Raw genomic sequence first — 23,943 nt, forward strand, 5'->3', positions numbered from 1 at the left:
TCTCGCAACTCTAAGGAAAATCGCGAATGCCTGAGCACTAAGTTTCCTTTAAAATTATATTACATCTGAATTCTTAACAAATTAATTTATTATAATTTTACGCACTAAGTATCATTTAAACTTATACTATATCTTAATTCTTAACAACTTATTTAATAACAACCATACTTATTTTCTATATGTAGATCCCTTGGACTAATACATTTAAATTATAATTATAGTATGTATAAATAATTGAAAATGGATTTTTGAACAAATCAACGAATTGTCATATAATTGTTTAATATAAGCAGTCAGATATATGTAATTCACGAGTTGATCGTAGAATCTAGCTATCGTAGCGGTAGAGTCCGTTATCGTACCACGGCATTTTCTACAGAGTCGGTAATTCAGACCTTGAGATGAAGATAAGCATTGTGTGCAATGCTGTACGGATGCAGTTTTGTAATACATGTTTCATAAATACTATTATCACCATTTAAATATCTCACCATATGAATATTATTGCCAATGAATATTAGAGCTAATTGCTCCAAATAATATTCAGCACTCGCAGTAGAAATAAGATATATAGGATATTTGTTTCTTGGTAACGTGTCTAAATTAGTGAATTATCGGTAACGCAGAGGGCGACAAGAAATGGTAAGAAGACTCTAGAGCTCCCCAAAGCTAAGTCAGAAAAATCTATAAGATGCAATAACTGTACAGACCCTAAGTCAATGGTATTACTTTCTTACCTAAAAATGGGACTTAGAAGCTTTATCATCATTATCGTGTCACGCTAATTGTTATCGATATTTCAGAAATTAAAGGTTCTTAGTAAGAATCCAGTATTCTGTATATCTCATTTACATTACGATTTGAAAGCCACAAACGATGAAAGTGGAAATATAAATTTAACAGCAATTTAATTTATTTAAAAATAACATTTTATATCGCATCAAGTTAAAATTTCATAAAATATTAGGATACCTGTAATTTGCAAATTTGCAATACGAATTAATTACCTCCAGTCGCAAAGGTAGGCTCGGATAGGAAGAGTTTCGCAGGTTTCGGAAAGCCCTCTAAAACTGTGGGGGCAGAACTGTTTTGCTGCGAAGCGTTAACCAATCAGAGAAAATCAGTTTCTCTACATGCCCTCATTTTTCTAAATGCTTTACCCCCGCAAAGGTTCGTTATATGGTAGCACTATATACTGTAGTAATTCTATGAGTTAACCTTTGTAAAGTGCACAGTGTATGTACTTTACTAGCGGCACCCGGAATCATTCAATAACAATGATTTATAATACTAGTGATCTTTGATATTATATATGATCTCTAATTTAGTCGCGGATATTTATTAATTATTTAATGATAGTTTATAAAAAGTAAATACTGAGACGCATTTTATGCGGGTGGAGATTAAGGTTGAAGTATATTATGTAAATATTCTGTTTTCATTATACTAGTGTATAAAGTAATAAATATAATTTATATAAATATGTCATTTTTTTAAACATATTATAATTTATACAAACATATTAAATACTAAATCAAAAGGTGAATATATGACTGTGTTTTTAAAGTTTTGTTACAGTTACATATAAGTGGTATAACAATATTTCAAAGAAGAATGGCTCATATTATTGCACATGACATACACAAAAAACCTCACACGCAGGATATTAAAATAAAAGAAGATGTCACATTTTTTCAAATGGGATTTTCTCAAAAGATCCTGGATGGATTATTCGGTTGTGGATTTGAGAAACCATCGCCGATACAGTTGAAGGCGATTCCATTAGGACGGTGTGGATTTGGTTGGTTTTGTGGATTTGTATTAGGGGGACTGAAAAGTAATGTCGTTTCTGCACATATTTATCTGTTTGAATTTAATGTAAACAAACGACATAACTTTCCGGTCCACCTAATATTTACCATGTTTTCAATAGCTCATAAGTAATAATATTAATCAATGGTTATAGATCTTATTATGCGTGCCAAATCGGGGACTGGTAAAACATTAGTATTTTGTGTGATAGCACTTGAGATGGTCAATGTACAAGTACCATCTGTGCAAGTATTAATGCTAGCACCAACCAGAGAAATTGCAGTTCAGATTTCAGAAGTTTGCTCATCCATAGGATGTGAAATGAATGGTAGATTTCATGGGAAAGTTGGTAAAATATTCTTATTACACTAAAGAATTGAAATATAAATACCATTTTAATGTTTCAGGCTTAAAAGTTGAAGTATTTATTGGAGGAATGGCTCTAGAAGGTGATAAAAAGAAAGTAAATGGTTGTCATATAGCTGTTGGTGCTCCGGGAAGAATTAGACATTTAATTGAGAAAGGACTGCTAGTAGTTGAAAATGTTAGATTATTTATTCTAGATGAAGCTGACAAATTAATGGAAAGCAATTTTCAGAAGGACATTAAGTTAGTACAATAAAATTTATACTGTTATTATTGGAAACAAATAATCATTTATAATCTTTTAAAATTTTCAGCTTTATTTTTTCAAAATTACCATTGAGTAAACAAGTAATAGCATCGAGCGCAACTTACCCTGGTGATCTTGAAACCTTTTTATCAACATATATGTGTTCTCCAGTTTTAACATCTCCAGATAATGATGGTCCGATACTTATTGGATTAAAACAATTTGTAGCTATCGTTCCCTTTCATCCAAATGCAATGAAACAGGTTTGATTTGTTTGTGATATTTCATTAACTCCTTGCCATACTTTAACGATTCAAATTTGTGGTGAAGATTTCTAGTAACAAGCTGTTAGGTATGAGTGTTGTTCCGTTCCTTTAAGTCGAAATCAATTTCTATTCTCTTGTCACCAATATTTAAACATTCAAATAGATGTAAACAGACAATAAATATAAAATTTCTTTTTCTTAGAAGAAATTATTGCGATTGAAAAAGTTCTAATCATTGTAATTGTGAAGGAAAGAGTACGGCAAGGGGTTAAAACAAATCTATGCAGAATATATATGTATTTCTGTTATTTCAAATAACTTTTAAACAGTAGATCATAAAAAATATTGAAGTTGTTTAAAAATCGCTATGCATTTGTTAACGTACGTTACAAAATTTTCAACTTGTATCGTCGTTCGTGTCGTATACTCTTTAAATGCTTTTTTAAATGGCGGAAATTTTAAATATCCTGTACATAATTATTTTGCTATACGATACTCATATCCACTTTGTATATTAGGTCCAAATAAAAGTAGATCAACTGATAAAAATATTTAATAAAGTTCAGTTCAAACAAAGCCTGGTCTTTTCGAATTATCAATCAAGGTGAGTATTGTATCTTAATAATTCTTGTTATGCTCAGATAAGAAATAACGTTTTATATTTGAGATAAAATTTCTGTTCTCGTTTCAGAGCACAATCTGTATGCAACAAAATTAATTCTATGGGTTTCACGGCGACTTATATTGCCGGGAATCAAGACATGAAGAAAAGACTTGAAGCAATCAATAAATTAAAAACATTTAAATGTAGGATAATGCTAACGACAGATTTAACTGCAAGAGGTATAGATGCAGACAATGTCAATTTAGTCGTTAACTTCGATTCGCCTACAGATCCAGCGACATATTTGCACAGAATAGGAAGAGCTGGTCGTTATGGATCGTATGGTATTTCAATCACAATAATTGCAGACAACGAACTTGAAACATTCGCACAATTATTAGGCTCAGTTGGTGGCTCAAACTTTTATGTACTTAAACTCCCTACAAATCCAGATAATATTTGGACTATTCCTGTTAGCAAACTCGAAAAAGTTTTTGCAAAATCTGAAGCTAAAGGAAGTGCATTAAGATCTGATATATCTACCGCAAGTGTAAATGATTCAAGTACAATAGATGATAGAATTCGATTAGAAAATGATAAAAATTTAAACAGTGATGAAGATTTTGGAAACGAAGACAACGTAATTACGAATAATGCACAGTCCACAAACAATGTAGAAGAAGGCACTGTAATTAAAAATACTAGAAATATCCATAAAAGAAATAAATTTAAAGCGAGGTACTCATGTTTGGAAAATAGTGATGATAAAAGTGAGAAGGGAAAAGAAATAGAAGTCAAATGTTATAGTACACTGCAACCAAAGGTTATACATAAATTTAAATTAGACCCTGTTCCAGACAGTCCTTCTGATTGGGAAAAAGCTAATGAGGAAACGGAGTTTGAAGTTGACTTGACGGACGTGCGACAGGCTGATCTATCCGATACTGATATTGAAAACATTATTGAACGTTTAAGTTATAATTTTCCTAGCAAAAAATTGGATGAAGAATCTACTATAGATATTACTACAAATACAGAGTCACCGACAGCGGATCCAGATCATCAAGATCATCAGAATGAAATAATCAATTCTTTTTGTTATTTCAGTATGACAGATTTCAGTAAAAACTACATTGACGAAAAACCTGAAGAAATGCAAATAAAACAGGCAACCGCGTGGAAACAAAAATTGAATCTTGAAATTGGATTATTAAATTACATATTGGAAACTATGACAGAATCTATACAACGATTGCTATACTTTGAGCATATTAAGAAGCTCAAAACATTTTTTAATGTACAGAAACAAGCAATTTTGTGCATTTATCCAGAAATACGGAATGAAGAGGAAGTCAACGATACCTATCTGTATTCTGGCTCATTGGATACAGATTTATTGCAGCTATATAGAGAAATAGAAGATTTCAAAACATTGCATAGAAAATCAGACAAAGAGTTTAATGCATATTTTCCATACCCTGTTAAAGAAGACGAATATATGCCGAATCTCATGATTTCAAAGTCCGATATAGACGATTATCGCAACGCATTGCGGTATTTTAGGTCAAACCCTTATCCTGGCGAAAAATTATTAGAAATAATAGATTTTATAGCGTCCATAAGCGAAGCTAAGCAATATAACATCCTTCAAAAATTACAAGTTGTAAAAGAAAATTCGTTTGATGAATTATTAATAATAATACGAAATGAAGCAGCAAACGATGAATTGAATGAAGACGAATGTGTAGAAAATGAAATCGATGAGTCAGAAGAAACTGAACAAGAATATACAATTGTGGACCAAGAAGAGTTACAACATATAGGAAATTTAAATGATCTAAAAACCGACACCACATATTATCATTCACCGAATAAAGATATTAACGAAGACAAAATGAATATTGAACAATTTTTAACATCATTAAGAGCTGAAACAGACCGTTTACATATGGAATTGTATAAATCGCAGATACTTTATGGGTGGACACAATGAAGTGGACACTGTAGATCTAAACAATTCCTGTATGTGATAAAAAATATTGTATTATTCTTCAAGATTTTGTAAACACTTTCATAGGTTCGTTCGCATATATACCAACTACGATGCAATTAATTTAAAGTAAAAACGAGATTATGTTTGTACAGATATAGTTATTTATATATTGAAGTATTGTATTAAGAAATAAATTTATAAGACGTAGCTTATGTATATGTTGCCGACAATGTATGAAAAGCAGGCATTGTACAGTATGTCTGACGCTTTTAGGCAAATATGAAATATCCTAGAATTATTTTAATAATTACCTAACCTATTTTAATAAAACTCTAACCCAGTCAATGTCTAGGAAAAGTATGTATAATATTAAAATAATTCTTGGATATTTCATATTTTGCCTAAAAAACGCCAGGCATTCTATGTGTAAAATGCCTTCATTTTATACAATGTCGGTACTCCGACGGATGATCAGGATTGTAAAATAACGTCGTACTGTTATTATTATTATTATTATTATTATTATTATTATTATTAGATTACAGATTTTTATGCGTTTATAATAAATATCTATAGGTGAAACATAAGCCAGTAACAATATTAAAATTTATCACTCTGTTATTATCAATTTGATAAGAGAAGCAGAGAGAAAATGCTTCATTAATTAGATGCTCTTGAAATACATATGTTCTCAATTTCTGTGCATTCTGTTCATTCGGTTTTTCTAGATATATAGAAAATTATGTTTAGTAAAATATCATTTAGATCTGACGAATTTCTATATATATATATATAATTTAAACAATTCATGTTATCTTAAATTACTATTCCACACGTATCGCAGATATTTGACTATTTTATGACTGAATTTAAAAAATTCAGCAATTCATTACAATTGTTGAGAAATTAAATCAATTTCGATTTAACTTCTGTTTATAACAAATCAAACATTTTTATTTTACATAAAGATCCACAGCCTAGTTATTACTAATTTTTACGCTGTATATAGGAAATGTAAAATGACCTTATTTACATATTTGTTCATTGCAGGCCGGCTGTGAGTTAGAGAGATCAGGTTTCTAAGGCGTTTCTTTGAGGGGCATGCAAGGGGGGGGGGGGAAAGCCACCTTACGAAACTCGTCTCGTGAGAATTTGGGGTACGCGCCTCCTCGTGTCCGTCCTTTATTCGCAAAATAATCGTTTGAGCTGTCCGCCTGGCATACTTCAGTCGGTCACCACGTGCTTTCGCGTGAAGGCGTCTCTTAATCGCGGTCGTGGGTCGTGCGTTACATATCGTGATAATTAGTACGATTATCGATCTTTTCTTTTCTTTCGAATTTAGGTGTGTCTGTAAGTATTCGTAGTGCGCGCGATAGAAACATGTTCTCGAGGAAATATTTCAAAAGGGTCCCGACTTACGTGGTGGAAGGTCACGACGAGGTAGGCTTTCGAATGGTCAACGTTTTCTTTGTTTGTTTACATCCTAACTTGTTCCGTACGCGTTTCCGTCATGGCACGCTAGAGGCGCTGGTCGTTGGTCTGGCAGTGACGTAGCTCACGTGACCAGGCGTAATCACGCGAAAATTTGAATGCGACAACTTTTCGCGCGCTTCGTCGCAGGTGCTGCCGTTTATTTATCGCTGTCTGGGCTCGAAGCATCTTCCGTTTGAAGGAAACACGTTCATACATTTGGATTCTCATCCTGATATGCTCATACCAAAAGCGATGTCCGCTGACACCGTTTGGGACAAAAATCAACTATTCAGGTATACACAAGTATTTCATTATGTATATTTCGGGTATAAATTAATTGTTAATGTGCTGATCACAATATTCTTTAATTTTCCGCAATTACTACGATTTAAAATTACAATTCGTTCGCTTTGCTTTAGAACAAATCAGGCTCTGCTGTCCTAATAATTAAAATAACCTAAGTTGCTGATTTAAATTTCTGCAGTTCCAAGATTATTTTATTAGTCATAGTATTTCTGATTATTGTAGCTCTATCATTTCAAAATGATTGATTTGCGATTTGTAGCATAATTAATTGCAAATAACTTTGCAATTATTATTTAAAAGTATTGATTATTACTAGTGTTATTTGTGATATTTTGTTAAAAAAAAAAATGCGTACAAATGAATTATTATACTGATATGAACTTTCTGCAATATAATTCTCTATAACTTATACTTTTTAATTACTGTGCTCATCGATACATTTTAAGCATCCCAGGAATTTATAGTCATGTATGCAATACATTTAAAAGATAGCGAATTAGAAAAAATTGAATTTCTAGAAATTCATAAAATGTCTTTAATTAATTAGGTTTGTTTGTTAGTTAGGTTAAAGAGCACCTGTGGATAAGCAGCTATCTGTACAGTGATGTATGCTCTGTCGGTAAGCAGGGTATCTAAGATCGATTTTTCGAAGGATCGACTCAGAGTTGGTTACTTATTAGCTATATAAACAAGTAACTTTTGAAATAATTAAAAGATACAGGTAATCAAGTACTTTCGAGCGTTTAAAAGTTTGTAACAAACATAGACCCCCAATTTTCTATGCTGTTGAAAGTGTTGCACGTAATAAGGATCAACCTTACGAAAACTAAGCTTTTTCGAGATAAATAATTATCTCAGTTAATATCTTCTTTGAAAATTGCAAAGTTAAGTTGTATATCTTGCGAATTTTAATAAAAGTAGAAAGATATAATAGATTAGCGTAAAGATTAATTTTCAAATCTGAGCAAATAATTCCGTCATCCACGTATAGATGACGTGGCAGTCGAAGTGTCAATTGTTCCTCTTATCTTTAAATTACATATTTAGTCTACAATGGAATAGGTAAAATACACGAATAATTTGAATAATCGTGCTCGCCCGAAATTTTGGGTTTACGAAACACAACACTGAAGGGATTGCACAGGATCAGGAGTCATTCCGTAAAGAATATACTTTCGTCCGAAATGATAAACTTGTTTGGAAGAATAGTTTCGAGTTTAGTGAATTTTTTTTGCGCGACGAGCACAGTATTTTTCAGATACTAATACTGTGTTTCTGGCACAGTGAAATTAGCATCGAAAATTGGATGTTACCCGCGGCCTACGCTGGCCACCTGAGGCACCTGATCTGGGTCAAACCACCGTGGGCAAATCAGATGAACGATGGCGTGACAACCTTCCTCATCGGCAAGCATAAGGATACCGGCTCAATAAGGTAAGAGTCCTGGTGCATTATATCATTTCATTTTCATCAGGTGTCATAGTGAACAGGTAATTGGAGGTGTCTCATTAAAACCAACGATCCTTTACCATTGTCGTGACCGTAACACGAAGGTCACTGATATTAATCAAGCTGCTATTGCGAACTAAATGCACAGCGGATACAAAGTCCATTGAGACCTATAACAAAAATATAGCAGTTTAGGTTAGAGAAAATAAACTTTTATATTAAATTGTATATTTCTGTTGTTTTATCGATAAGCTTTTGCTTTCTACTGTTACGCAATGATTATGGAAAAATGGACGCATTTACAGGGTATACAGATATAATGTGTTTGTACATAATATACAGTATTAGGTTATATTTGTATTAAACATATAGACATGTTTGAAATTAAAAATGCAACAACTGAATTTGTTAAACACAACTAATCTATACTGTTTTATAACAACGACAAAATTGGATTTACTCAAACGTATAATTTCTACTATAATTAGACTGCAGATTTCATATATTTAGGACAAAAATAAATAGGTGCAATTGGAAACACTAGAAAGATTATAACGAAATAGAAAACTCTTAATATGTTGTTTTTTATTACTACAAAAATTATCAAAAAGGGAAAGAATTTCCAACGTGGCCCCAGTTATCTGAAACAGATGAAGGACATATTTATTTTGCATAAAAATCCGCAGACTAGTTATGAAATTTATTGCAAAATTGCCCCACGATTCAATAATTTTAACTGGTTTGATAGTACTAGTGCCAATAGCAATTTTCAATAAGTTGATCAATGTATATCAATTTAATTTTGCAAAATTCTAACGGTTACATTATTATGCACAAAATAATTATGAGTATAAATTTATGTTGGACTTAATAGTCTACTTAATGGTCAAGCTACCGGAGCTATGTAGTTTGTATGCAGGTTATGAGGGATGTTAGAGGAGCCGGTAAGCGATAGATCGTCAGAGCACATCGTTTAAATCTAGAATTATTTTTCACTTGCAAGAGCACTGGTCAAGTGCCCGGTCTTGCGGCGATTAGCATACACGAACATGCTACTTCGTGTACATTCAGGATAGCCGCAGCATAATGTTGCATGTGTCCTCCCGTATCCGAGACAAGCATCAGAAAATTGACGACAGGTGGTAGAAGACTTTAGTACCCAGGCGTGGTAGCATCTTACTTTCGTTGGTCGCGTGATTTCAATGCATACAAGACAATGGGAACGATGCAATTAAGTGAAGCATCATGATTATCGTGACTCCATAACGAGGACATAATAACTGGAACGTAGGATGTTCTCCAGTGGTATCTATGTTCCACTTAGGTTCTGAGTCTAGTGATACGTGCTACGGTATTACTGAAATGTTACAAACTGCTTGTTTTATGCGTTTGTGATTCAAATTTGAAACAATATAAAGATCGATACTTTTACCGTGGGTTTAATAAAAAAGAATGACACACACACACACACGTATTTCAAATTCGTAGAAATATATATTATTTTCAAACACACTTTTGATTTTTCCTGTAAACGGAAGGAAGAGTAACGCTGGTATTGGTGATAAGTAGACAGCGGATCTTCATGCAGAATATGCAAAAATATATGCAAATATATATGCAAAATATATGCTAAATATATGCAAAATAATTATACAATGTTATGTATGTAACAATGTATAATGTTTCATTTACTGTTTCAATTTGCATTATAATATGTAACTATGATTTTTTTCCATATTATCAACGGTAAGTTGATGTATTTTCTCGATAAAGATTAATTTGTATGCCGAAAATGTCTTTTCAACATCACAGAACGTAATTAATGCATACGTGTATTTTCTCCAATATCTTGCATCAGTTTCGTCTGGTGCTTCGACACTAGATGCATAATGGTTTTGTTAAGTTTTAATGATTTATATCGAATTATTTCTGCATAAGAGTACCGGATACTCGTGGTTAAAGTATTCCTTAGGGGACCAAAATTTATCGATTTCGCATGGTGTATTCCCATAGATATCGATGAGAAAACGCTGAAATTGCAAGTTTCAAAGCGCGGATTTCATTGGTTCAAAAGTTATATGTATCCAAAGTTGACGAATTTTCAGCGTTTTTGACGGGTCAGCGTGCCGCCATGTTAACGTTTTTAAACGTCGCCCAATGAGTATTGCCGAGATATTGTTACTTACTCAGCCCAGGTGCCGCTAGATGGCAACACGCGTAACCAAGAGCCACTAAATTTTTGCACAAACACTATCGTATTTGGAATTCCTAGTGCATTCCTAGGAATTCCTAAAGCATTCTTTCCATTATTTTAAAAGTTGCAGACGAAATTATGCAAAGACATACTTCGCGTGGTTTTCAATCAGCTAATTATTAACTCTTGTACACGCCCTCTGCAAGTCGAATTTTCGTACGATAAACCTGTTTTACTCGAAGACTTCGATAAATCAAAACCTGAAGATTTTACTTCTTTCTTTGAGATTCGAATTGTCGAGATTCGATTGTACATGCAAAAAATATGCAACGTGTAAAATGTATGCAATATGCAAAATGTGCAAATTAAAAATTATGTTTTTCAAATCCCCTACAACATTCTACTGAAACCTATTCCAACATTTATTCTCAACTTATTGAAACTGCTAAAGAAAGAACAATATTTCCGTTTGGTTTTTGTTTCTAATAATTACTATTACTAATATAATATTAGTTTCACGTACAGTTCCGCTGTTTAGTTATACGTAAAATTTGTTCGTTATTGTATATAATTGCAAGAAAATGTGCATATTAACACGAATTAATTATGTTACTAATTTACGTTTACGATAAGGAACCAACTAGTCGAATATATTTTTATTCGTAGAAACATAATTTGTTAATTCAACTATCGTCAGTGGTTAGTTAACTGTTTGCGAGAGACGCAGGTATCAGAGTAATAGCCACTCAAGCGTTTGGAAATCGGGGCTTGTTCGAACGATAAAACAGAACCATTACACGCGAATCATGATGCAACGATGAAGCGCTGAAAGTCGTAACACCGACTGCAACGTTCCTGCGTACCGTATAATGAAGTTTGAACATGATTCATGAAGTATACGGGTTTTATTGTTCTGTCATGGCTCTTTGTATGCGCGTCGTTCGACGATACAAATTATTGCTGCTCCGTTACGAACGGAAGTTCGATGTAGACATTTAAAACTTGACGTATTGTGCGGCTTCGACGAACGTGTAATATCATAGTTTATAACTTGATCCCCGTGTAATTACACCGCGCGACCATAACGCGACACGTTTAGCTAGTTCTTCGGTAATTTAATTCTTAACTACTGAAAGCTACCGGTTGTCAGTTACTCGCAGTTTATTTATTGTTTATCTACAATTTTGTTTCGGGAACGGCTTTGCCAACAACCTTCTAATGCCTTGGATTTTTATACTTATTTGTAAATTTTTAATGCGATTTTTACTAATGCCTTCGTGGTTTTCTAATAGTCGAAAATTTGGGGACTTACGAACTACGGTCAATTCTTCCTAATTGACGCTCAGGTTATACACAAAAATGGACAATTTGGGAAGAGAAGCCATGCGGCTCATTTTTATAAAAATGAGCTCTTTCCAAATTGTCCATTTTTGTGCACAATCTGAGCGTTAATTAGGAACAATTTATTGTACAGTACAGAAAAAAAGAAGAAATTCAATCTTTTCAAATTTTCAAAGTACCCTGACCCCTTAATAAACAGTGGTGCGTTCTGTTATGTACCTGTGGGCAAGAAGCGACTCCGTATATGTATAGATTTTCGGCTCCCCTATTTACCAGCATGGAGGTCTCTCGGGTATCGGTTTACATCGTCGCAACCGTGGTTACACGCGACGATGAAAAATTGTCACAGTCGGTTAAAGCTACTGGAAGGGATAAGACATTGTAGAGCAGCGAGGGGCAAGGGAGGAGAGGGGGGGGGGGGGGTAGGAAAGATAAAAGGAAAAAGTCCGGTAAAGTAGCAAAGGGAAGCCGACACGGTGCGCCGCGGCGATATCTGCCAAGAAACTGGTGGCCGTGATGTAGCGCTCCGCAGGGACTTGAGTTATGTTTCTCGAATTACCGTGGATATATGTCCTGCGTACTGTGAGTGAAGCACGCGAATTATGCCGTTGTCGGGACTCCTCTGAGTGCTTGCGCCAGGCGATTCCTCGTCAGATGTGTATCGTGATTAAAGGGCTATTCCGTTAGATGTACATAGCGGTCTCGAAAAATCCTTTCTTCTCATTCATTGAACCCTCGCTCTCCTTACATTTACGCTCGCGAATTCGACAAAATAATTTGCCGAGATTGTGCTGAGATTCCCGTTTTATATATAGAGCAGTATTTTTATTATATGTATATTTTTCTTCGATAAAATTGTTCTTGTATATCGTACGATGCAGTTTGGAATAAAACTCGTTTGCTTGACTTTCCGTTAGAAGTTTATGATATCATTGTGAGATAATTTGTATATGCAGAAAAAATGTCCTGCATCAATTACAGAAAACAGGGGTTGAATAAAAATGTATTCCTTCTTAGGAATAGTTTCAATACATCAACAATAACGTAATAATACGTTTAAATTCTGCCAATGTCTCCACAGTTTTGCATTTCATCGAACCACTTTTGCCATAAATGCGTGAAATTAAACTGCTCTTAAACATGTCGGTGATCATAAGCATGCCCATGGAAAACTAATCTTGATTTGAACTTTCTCTCATCTTCATCTCCTTGCGACTTTCTGTCTCATCGTCTTTTTTCTACCGTGTCCTGTTGAACTATGTGTGCATATCATCTATGTTAATTCTGTAAAACGCATGGTTGTTAATGACTCCATAATTAATACGATTAGATTAAAATATCGATGAAAATAAACAAAAATAAAATGAAGCAGCTGAAATTAAGAGCTATGCGCATAGAGACAATAACATTTTGGAAAGAACACGTCGGAATTGATTGAAAAAGTTTTCTTCTTAATCGAAAAAGTTCGCTTCTACGCGAAATGAAGCGACAGCAAAAGATCGGTTCGATGACGTCGCATCGCGTGATGAAGAATTTTTCGTTGCGACATTAATATATTACCTGGTCGATGGATGTCGTCGTTCAGTTTTTGCCGAAGTATACACTTTCGACAAAAACCGTGCTAATTTATTTATAAATTCTCTCTCTAAATATGGCCGGAGTATTCAGCCGGGCCCATTTAAAAACGTACAAGATGTCCGAATCGCCGAGCATTATCCACGTGCGACCATTAAAGTGAACTACGACGGGGACAAAAATTTGCCAATTACTAATAATTGCCCGGTCGGCAGGATCGAGCCTCCGTGGGCAGAATACCGTCCCTGATAAGATCTAAAATATGACGGCGTCGACCGCTTTTCGTCGAAGTTATACATACGTAATCGCATGTACCCACGCGCAGGTGCCGATCGGGGCACGATCGATTTGCATCGAACGGTGGCCCGCAGGATGCCAGCCAACTCTCCCGGTCGATGCCCGTTTTTTTTGCATGCTACGCGCGTCTTCCTTTTAATGGGACAACGCTACCGATCCGCATAACCGTCCGCAAGCACGTCGCGAAAATCCTCTCTGCCGAGAAACCGCCGCAAAGAGAGCAAACGGGGACGCCATTAAGCCCCGCTAGAGGATGAATATGCTTTTATTGAACCATACGCACATGTGACTAACGTTCGGGCCAGTTGCCTTTTAAAGTCAAACGCCGCGAATTCCGACGGGAACGTTAAACTCCAAGCCCCTCGCTATTAAACGCTTCTTACGCGGACTGTAATTATCGAATTCGCCAACTTCTGTCCGGTTCAATCAATTTACGACCTGCCCCACCTGTTACAAGTTGCAAATATTTATAGCCGGCTCCGGACGGGAACAAACGCGAAATTATTGAATGCAACGCTCCGCGAGGATCGGCGATTATTCGGTCGCCCTGTAATTACGCGGAAGCGTTTCGAACTTCCATGAGAACCGGGCTGCTTTCGAGACGGTTCATATCACGGATTTCAAGAGCACCGATCACGAATCTAACATCAAATTCTTTTTTCTCAATCAACTTTAATTAACAACAACTAAATTCTTTAATAAGACAGCGAGTTTTAACCCTTTGCACTCGAGAGACGACTCCGGGACGACGCTAAAAATTGCTACACTATTTTCAAAAGAATTTTCACATTGTTAAATTCGTATGTATCCGATAAATTGTCAGAGAATAGAATTGTTCTATAAGTGCGCTCGTTCTATGTCGTCTCTGTATCAAGTAAAAATAATCATACGAAATGGATATACTGTCGGTTGAAACAAATGTCTTCATTATGACATTAAAATAGTCTCGAGTACAAAGGGTTAATATTACTGGTCGACGGTATTTTAATAATTAAGGTAAACTTTCGTTGCTAGGGGTCGTCCGATTTACAACGATATTGGTCTCGACTATATAGAAATAGTTTTAATTCCGACGACGGACGCCTGTCGTGTCCTCCGCAGAAGAAATTTCTCAATTACAACGGACTTTGATTTTTCGATGTACCGACAGCGGTGGTGACTCTTTTTCATCGTCGCGAAGGGTAGGCCCAGAGTGGCGGGCCCAGCCGGGTCGTGGGGGATCGCGACAATGGACAATGGCGCAATAATCTACAATAGAGATCCGCTTGGAGATTCCATGCCGAATGAATAGGGCCCCTAGGACAATCATCTCGTAAACTCGGCTTCCTTGTGCGGGGTCCCCCCTGCCCCGCGACTTGTACTTGCTCCTCTGGCCCGTATTTCACGTTTCGTGGTTCTAAGGACGCGACAATCTGAATCACCTACTTATGCGAAAGTGTCGAGTAAGGAAATCCTCCTTGTGCCGCATAATTTTCGACTCTTCGCTACCCGGCGTCTCGAGATGCTCTTTTAATCCCGCGGTCGGTCCTACCCCCCGCGTGTAGTTGCAATTAATAAAACAATATATAATATTTACAGCAGATACCCTAGCTGTTACAGCAGAAATGAAATACGGTCGACAATGATTTATTTCACTAAAATATTTTTTGTTACCTACCCCCCGCGTAGTTGCAATTAATAGAACAATATATAATATTTACAGCAGATACCCTAGCTGTTACAACAGTAATAAAATACAGTCGACAATGATTTATTTCACTAAAATGTTTTTTGTTACAAGTAATAATTATGAACGATGGAAAAATCATTTTCATTGCCGATCATGATTACCGATGAGGGAAACTCTATTTTGGTTGCTCATAGCTAGATCGCGGATCTTTATTCGAAATAAATATTTGTCTTGCATCGATTGCGGGAGACGTAAGGTAAACAAACATGTATTTCTACTTTTATTGATGACAATACGTTGTGAAGGATCTGAGAACATTCTTAAATTCTTTAAATGTCTTCCTGTGGTTTGGCATTTCAACTAGTCAATTTTAACATAAACGCAAAAAATCAACAGATGCGAACTTTCTCTATGAGAACAGTGAAACAGTGAAACAGTGTCAATCAAGCACAGTGCTGCTTGATAAACCGTGACGTCACGACGTTCGGATCAAGTGACGTGGCAAGGAGCGGTAAGTGGGAGAAGGCCGACTACTAGCGTCGACTAGCGCCAGCGTCGTGGCACTACATTTCGTTCGGTCAGAAGAGAGATAAGTGAAGCCTCTCCTCGACGCGCGGGAAAAACCGAACTACATATGTACATATGTAGTCCGAAGTAATTGGAACGCCGGTGACGTCACGGTTCAGCCGGCAGCCTGACACCACTGCTCAACCAACTAATTTCTAAGAATTCGCTTTAGACATACTTATTCTATCTGAATGCAAAAAAAAATATAATATTAAGATTAACATTTATTCTGAGTCATTGAGATATTGCTTTCAAATTCAGGGTAGCTTAGAAATTTTCTAAAAGCATTCCATTTAGTGGAATGATGAAATATGGTTATTATACATAGTAGCTGGTGAATTCCTAAAGATACACATACATATTACAAATATGCTGAATATTGAAATAACATTAACAACACCGATAATAGTAATAATAATGATAATAACAGAGTTGGGCATTAGTCGAATGACTTTATCTCTGGATAATTATTCAAATAAATAAACGATTGAATAATTTTATTCGCGAAGAAGATACTATCAATTTATCCGTGAATAAATTAATCGTGAATAGTTTATTTAGGAATAAATCATTTGCGAACAGTTCATTCACATATAACATGTTATTTGTCTTTGCGCATAAAGATTATTTATTTCTAAGCCATTCTTCATGAATTACAATGACACATGTAACATTGTTTCGCAATGCCAATTTATCTATACATATATCTAAAGTAACGTTTAAGAAAACTATTGAAGTTCCATTTAATAATTTCAAATAACATTGAACATTTGTCCTTCTTTCTACTATTATGTGCTATACTACTGATAAGTTATAGCCTACTTTCTCTCCTACAATATCACCATTTTTCCTTGAACAATGTTTTTGTAACTTTACGGATACGAGAGTAATTAAGGGTGATAAAGTCAGGTGAGACATTCTGTATAATATCGGCGTGGGCAGTAATATTGTCGGCTTTGAGTTCAGCCATGCCTTAGTATGATGTGCTAGTGAGAAAGAAATATATAAGTAAGAAGAGTGGTGACGTTCAAGTAATCAAGGCTTCCTGTTCTGTTTATGATTTCTCCAAACGCACACCTAACTACTCGTCATTTGCGAATAACGAATAAGAACCTTATCTTCCTTCGAACGAACTCTTACAACTAAAATGAAAATTGTACTTTTATTCGAATAAACATTTTTTGAATAAACGTAATGATTCGTCAATCGAACGAATTGTGCCTAACTCTGGATAGCAATACCAACAAGAATAAATGCAATTGGAATTGGAGTAGTATCGTAGGATGTAACAAAAGCTGTCCGCGAAAGACCGTGATCGTTCGTTACCGTGAAAAATGATCGCGATCACAGGACAAGGATAGTTTTCGGAATTCCAGGGGCGTGATTCGCGCGAAAGCGGTTGCGCAATGGTTCCTCACGGTTGTTACGCGGCGCGGCGGGGTTCGGAGACGCCGAGGGACGTCGAGCATTCCTTGAATTTCTAGAAAAACAGCGCCGATGTCACGAAACGCGCGATCGAGCGCAATGTCTCCCCATACCGAGTATCAAATGCCTGGGACCGGACTCGCGTCCCGGTTCTTTGAATACCGGTATGGCCGGGGCACGCCGGGGCACGCCGCGCCGCGCCGGGCCGGGCCCGGATTTTCAGCCCGCGCCGTGCCGGTGTCTTAATCGCGTAACCTGTTCCTGGTAATGCAACCGTGGCTTATATTTCCTGCTTCTTTTACCACCGCGGAGCGTTTATCACCGCATCGGCAACGTCCGAGGACGGTTCACGGATTGCGGAGCACGAATTGTTCAACGGCGGAGTCGCCCCGCGGCCGGCCATCCTTGCCGCTTTGGAGCTGCTGAATTATTTACGGTTTACATTCGACCGTAATTTAGATAATTGCCGGCGGAAACGATCAAATTCACGTGGGCAGTTCGTTTTAATTGGATTTTTTGCGTCCCGTTTGTCAAAGGTTATCTTTCGTTGTTTGCGCCGCGGCCAGGATAATTGAGGCGCGTTGCGGCAGCCGCGCGGCAGCCGCCCAGCCGTTTCTCTCGTGTCTCATAATTCCGATCCTATCTCGTCCATCTTGCTCTTCCGACACATCGTTATCGTATCTGAAATTAATTTTCCGAACATGCTCAAAATTTCTTAGCACGTTCCGTTTGCCATAGATGCGACATTCGATTAGTTACATTGTACCCTCTTGTAAAGCGCGAAGCAATGTATCATATCATCGCGAAAACTAATGAATTCCTTGAGTATCGTGCCAAATCTTGCTCTTAATATAAAATACTAATTAACGTATCTCATGGATTGGTGGCACTGCTGTTGTGTTGGGGAAGGTCAGATTAGATTGGTATAGCGAGAATAACGGAGTGCATGGAAATGTAACAAGTGCGACGGAAAGTGAACTGTTAAATTAGATATAACGTTTATTGTAGTTAAAGTGTTTCTAAAAGTACACATATGAACCATATATAATGTATATTACAATGTACATGGTGGATCAACAACTTTGAACAGTGTTATTTTTAAAGATATTGAGAAATTTTTATATAAAAGTTATATAGCATGGAGGGGCTCGTAATATGTAAGTAATCATTTTTTTTTACAAATGGAGGAGTTTTGGTCAAGGTCGTCTCCATTTACTTGAATAGTACAATATATTTTTCTATTCCTACTGTATTGACTCGGAGACGTAAGAAACGCGCGGGCGGTGAAATGAACCCTTCCGGGGTTGTAAGGCCCGGATTGCACGGTGGACGCGTATGTTCCTAAGTCGCCGATTGATTGCCCGCCAAATTAATTTTGGGCTATCGGATTCAAGTTCGATTGGTAGTTGCGCGTACTGTTGCGTGGTTTGAAGACTGAGTGCTTGTGACTTGAGAATGATTGCTCGCGGGATGACTGCTCGCGTGTACCGGTAAAATTGCAATAGACCGTTTTTCGGGTTTGCTCGGCTATTTATGGGTGGTTCCTCGTCGGAACTTGTCCTGGAGGGGGTAGGAAGCTAGTCGCTGGGTCGTGGAATCTCTGCGACCCTGGTTCATCCCCTGGAGATTCCGTCAGGTCAACTCAGGTAGCGGGCCCCGTCGCGCGCTCGACGTCGGCTGACCCTTCGGAAATTCCGGGTTTATGAGACCTTATGGCAGTCAAGGAAACGGCTTATTTACGATGAGTAAAAGGAAAGAAAAAACGTCTGCCTTGTGATTTGTGCCATGTCCGGATGGCATCCGGACAATCTGGCCGCCAAATGGTTGTGAAAGTGTCCTTGACTGCAGCCTAACTATGGTCACGTCCATGTCGTAAACCCGGTCGCAAAGACTCCACGTGTTTGTTCCTTCGCGATGGAACATGCTCCCCCCCGTTGATCGGTACGATCGACTAACACGATTAACTATGAACTGTCTGTTTTTCCTTGATTCCCGTCGTACTGCGGTGAAGGTTCTGGATCGGGAAGTGGTGCCAGCTTCTTCACGTTTCGTTTGAAGACGCCGTTTGCGGTTCGAACGGTGACTGCTCTGATGATTCCATCAGCTCCTGGATGGACCTGCTGGACTCGTCCCAGGTGCCAGCATAAGGGAGGAGTGTTGTCCTCCTTCAGCACAACGATGGTCCCTTCTCGAATATGGTGTGAACCACTTGTCCATTTGTGGCGAACGTTAAGTTGGTGAATATACTCCTTGTGCCACCTGGTCCAGAAGTCTTGTTTTACCTTCTGGATGTGTTGCCAGGTCGACAATCTATTGTCCGGAGTTGCCCTGAAATCGGTCTCGGCAATGGCCGTTAAAGAGCTGCCAATCAGGAAGTGACCAGGAGTCAAAGGCGATATATCGTTTGGATCGGGAGAGAGGGGAGTGAGCGGACGCGAGTTTAAAATGGCTTCGATTTCGACTACAAAAGTGTTGAATTGTTCAAATGTGAACAACTCTTCACCTACGACTCGTTTGAGGTGATGTTTGAAGGCCTTTACAGCGGCCTCCCACAGTCCCCCGAAATGCGGTGACAGAGCCGGCGTGAAATGCCACGCGATTCCCTTCGTGGTGAGGAAGGTTTGCAATCTTTCGTCCGTTGGGAGGGTCCTGTAAATTTCCCTCAGTTCGTTGTCGGCCCCGACGAAGTTAGTCCCGTTGTCTGAATACATGTTTTGGCAGGCCCCCCTGCGTGCGACGAACCGTTTGAGTGCCGCCATGAAGGCATCCGTTGTCAAGTCGCCTGCTACTTCGAGGTGTACGGCCTTTGTCGCGAAACAGGTAAATACGGCAACGTATACCTTTATGCGGGTGCGATTTCGATGCCGTCGTTCCTTTATGTAAAAGGGGCCGCAATAATCGACACCGGAGTTCTGGAATGGTCGACTCTCGGTGACGCGTGCCGCAGGTAAATTTCCCATCAGGTAGTCGACCGTGGGGGGATTAACCCGAAAGCACCTTACGCATTGCCGTACAATTTTCCTGGTGGCATTCCTTCCATCGATGGGCCAATATGTTTGGCGCACGTCGTGCAAGGTTGCGGTGATGCCTGAGTGAAGACCCTTCGTGTGAGCGTCGCGGATGATTAAATCAGTCACGTGGTGACTCCTTGGCAATAGAATTGGGTGCTTCTGAGCGAATGCTAATGTGGAATTTTGGAGGCGACCCCCCACGCGCAAGACACCCTCGTTGTCGAGGAACGGGTGCAGAGGTCGAAGTTTGCTTCTGGGGTGTAATTCTCCGGATTTTAGGTTTTTTATGTCTTGTGTAAATGTGACTGACTGAACGGACCTGATGATGCGGATGTTGGCTTCTTGTAGCTCTTTGATGGTCAAGGGGCCTGTGTTGCGACGGGCAGGCACCAGACGTAGACAATATGCTACAATTCGCCGTAGTTTTTGGATGCAGGAATACCGGGTAAGCATGTCGTTGGATTGGTTGATTGCGGTGGCGAGGCACGTGATCTTTTTTGTTTCTGGTACGTCGTTTGAATGGATGTATCTCGAGTTGGGCCATGTGGCCTCTGTTTGAGAGAGCCATTCTGGTCCGCATCGCCAAAGTGCGTTGTTGAGAAATTTCCCAGGCGTGATGCCTCGAGAAAGTAGATCGGCCGGATTATCCCTCGATCTGATGTGGCGCCATGACGAGATGTCGACCTTTCCTTGAATGTCGGCTACGCGATTCGCGACGAAGGTTTTTAAGGTGGACGGTGGTTTGTTTAACCAGTTGAGAACGATCGTCGAATCGGTCCAGAAAACGGTAGCGTGGATGTCTTGTGTGATGGCGTCGCGAACTGTTTCGTAAAGTGACGTTAGGAGGACGGCGCCGCAGAGTTCCAAACGCGCGAGCGTGACGGTCTTTAGGGGTGCGACGCGGGATTTTGCGCAGATTAGGCTGGTCTGGATTTGGCCGCGTGCATTGATAGCCCGTGCGTATAGACAGGCGCCGTAGGCCCGTTCGCTTGCGTCACAAAACCCGTGTATCTCGAGCCTTTCCGCGCTCCTGAGACTTACGTGTCGACCGAATTCGATTTGATTCAATTCTTGTAACGACCTCTCATATTCGGTCCATTCGGTATGGATGTTGGCCGGCAGGGATTCGTCCCAGTCAATCTTCAATTGCCAGAGTTGCTGCATGATAATTTTGGCGCGTATTGTCACGGGTCCGAGTAATCCCAATGGATCGAATATTTTGGCGATGGTTGCTAGGATGTGACGTTTGGTCACCTTGTTGGTTGTGGCTGTCTGTACGGAGTAGCGAATGGTGTCGCGCTCCGCGTCCCATGAGATGCCCAACGTCTTCATCGCGGTTGCATTGCCCAGGATCTTTGGATGGATAAGATCCGTGTGCAGTCCCGCGAGAAGTTTGGGTTCGTTGGAGGCCCATTGTCGAATGGTAAGACCTCCCTTTCGCAGTAACCTAGTGATTTGCCGTTGGATGACCTGAGCCTCTTCGATCGTGTCGGCACCGGTCAACAGGTCGTCGACGTACAAATCACGTTTGAGGATTACTGATGCTGTTGGTGTTGCGTCCTGCTCGTCGTCTGCCAGCTGGTGTAAGCATCTTATGGCAAGATATGGTGCTGAGGAGAGTCCGAAAGTGACAGTATTTAGCTCGAATGTAGCTATTTCGCCGTGCCTGTCTCGCCATAAGATGCGTTGGTATGCACGGTCGTCCGGTCGGACAATGAATTGCCGGTACATCTTTTCGATGTCCGCGGTTAGGACGACTGCGTGCATTCGAAACCGAATCAATAAGGTGAATAGGTTGTCCTGTATGGTCGGACCGGTCAGTAGAGTGTCGTTCAGTGACAGCCCGCTGGTAGATTTGGCGGCCCCGTCGAAGACCACGCGAACCTTCGTGGTCGTGCTTGAGGGTTTTTCAACTGCGTGGTGTGGTAGGTAGAATCCGGGTGTATCGACGGTGTCTACCTGTGTCATGTGCCCGAGCGCGAGGTATTCGTTGATTACTTGGTGGTATTGTTCTCGTAATTCGTCGTTCCGCGCTAATCTCCGCTCGAGTGCCAAGAAACGTTTGAGGGCCATCGACCGAGAACCTCCGAGCTGCTCCCTTTTTTCGTTGAAGGGTAACGCGACCATGTATCGTCCGGACGCGTCACGCTTGACGTTGTTGCTGAAATGTGTTTCGCACTCCTGCTCATCGAGTGTTGGATGGTGCCTATGGGGTCCTTCTTCGACCTCCCAGAAATTTTGTAAATCGAACTGTATGGTGGTGGAAAACGTGTTGCGTGTTGTTCGCGGCGTAGGGATCGGGACGCTACCTCCAATGACCCATCCGAATTGAGTTTTTTGGAGGATTAACTCGTCGCTGGGTCGTTTGGAGATATTGTATTGCCCGATGCTGAGACAAGACAGCGCCGGTCCGGTCCCTAGCAACATGTCGATTCGTTCTGGTCGATGGAAATTCGGATCGGCTAATTTGATGTTCGGAGGAATGCCTAGTTTCGCTCGGTCGATTTGCACGTCGGGTAGCGGGCCTGCGATTCTCGGTATCGTCAGGAAAGTCAGTGTCCGTTCGTAGTTCGTAAGTCTCGATCTAATGGTTGTTGTGACCAATTGGTTGGTGATGGTGTTCAATTGGTTTAATGCCTCTATTGTCGCGGTTTGTTGTTTCGTCGGTAATCGTAAATTTTGCGCTAGTTCGTCTGTCATAAGATTCGCGTTAGAACATGTATCGATCAATGTTCGGCATGGAACCGGTTGTCGATCGCGATCTAACACGTAAACTGTGGCGGTTGTCAATAAACCGTTCGTCTGTCCGTCCGAAATGAGGGTTTTGAGTCGTTCTGTTCGCATGTCCATGGTCGTATTGTTTTGTCATTCGTCCTTGTGAGACGCGTTCCCGGATGCCGCGTCGAGGTGCAATTTGGTGTTGTGCTTGCCATTGCACACGCGACACCGTCCCGCCTTGCACTCTTCGGGTGCGTGGCCTGGCCACAAGCAATTTTGGCACAATTTGTGCGTTTGTGCGGTCGCGATTCTTTCTGGTGCCGTCATGGAGCGAAATTTCGGACACGCGAACGCCGCGTGGTTATCGAGATTGCAGATTTTGCACGCTCGTGTCGAGGTTGCGACAAATGTCTGTCGTCGAGGTGTCTGTGGGGAGGTCGGAGGACGTCGTCGAGGTGTCTGCGGAGAGGTCGGAGGACTCCATCGCGTCTTGTTGGGCCGCCGATATGTGTTCGCGGCAATGGGCTCTCGCTCTTGATTGGTCCTAGCCCTTGCAGTCCCGATTGATTCGGCCGTTTTGCAGCTATGAGACGCGTTTCGGAGATGTTTGAATACCGCGTCGACATCCGG

At 39.5% G+C, this 23,943-nt stretch overlaps 3 protein-coding genes and 1 long non-coding RNA gene across 6 annotated transcripts; 2 read left to right on the top strand and 2 right to left on the bottom strand.

Annotated features, from left to right (window-relative positions):
• Positions 1 to 1,026: 1,026 nt before the first annotated feature.
• Positions 1,027 to 5,987, top strand: LOC117219680 (uncharacterized). 3 transcript variants are annotated; one of them, XM_076527393.1, is made up of 7 exons: positions 1,027 to 1,423; positions 1,568 to 1,801; positions 1,967 to 2,140; positions 2,220 to 2,421; positions 2,493 to 2,688; positions 3,210 to 3,295; positions 3,383 to 5,987. In XM_076527393.1, exons 2-7 carry the CDS (start codon positions 1,615 to 1,617, stop codon positions 5,286 to 5,288), a joined length of 2,751 nt encoding a protein of 916 aa, XP_076383508.1. In that variant the 5' UTR covers positions 1,027 to 1,423; positions 1,568 to 1,614; the 3' UTR covers positions 5,289 to 5,987. The 3 variants fall into 3 exon arrangements, with proteins under 3 accessions (XP_076383508.1, XP_076383509.1, XP_076383510.1); XM_076527394.1 differs by having other exon boundaries at positions 1,027 to 1,414; XM_076527395.1 differs by having other exon boundaries at positions 1,027 to 1,408.
• A 228-nt stretch (positions 5,988 to 6,215) lies between these two features.
• On the bottom strand, positions 6,216 to 6,898 carry LOC143260800 (uncharacterized). Its single transcript, XR_013035072.1, has 2 exons — positions 6,708 to 6,898; positions 6,216 to 6,636 (listed from the first exon to the last, which is right to left on the bottom strand). It is a non-coding gene; the product is annotated as an uncharacterized LOC143260800 (long non-coding RNA).
• Positions 6,608 to 8,572, top strand: LOC117221852 (misexpression suppressor of ras 6). Its single transcript, XM_033473135.2, has 3 exons — positions 6,608 to 6,728; positions 6,909 to 7,054; positions 8,352 to 8,572. Exons 1-3 carry the CDS (start codon positions 6,669 to 6,671, stop codon positions 8,503 to 8,505), a joined length of 360 nt encoding a protein of 119 aa, XP_033329026.2. The 5' UTR covers positions 6,608 to 6,668; the 3' UTR covers positions 8,506 to 8,572.
• A 10,976-nt stretch (positions 8,573 to 19,548) lies between these two features.
• On the bottom strand, positions 19,549 to 23,445 carry LOC117219915 (uncharacterized). Its single transcript, XM_033469467.2, has one exon. The coding sequence runs from the start codon at positions 23,443 to 23,445 to the stop codon at positions 19,549 to 19,551; it is 3,897 nt and encodes a 1,298-aa protein (XP_033325358.2).
• Positions 23,446 to 23,943: the final 498 nt, after the last annotated feature.

This window comes from Megalopta genalis, chromosome 19 (assembly GCF_051020955.1).
Source record: "Megalopta genalis isolate 19385.01 chromosome 19, iyMegGena1_principal, whole genome shotgun sequence".
In the NCBI taxonomy this organism is placed as follows: Eukaryota; Metazoa; Arthropoda; class Insecta; order Hymenoptera; family Halictidae; genus Megalopta; species Megalopta genalis.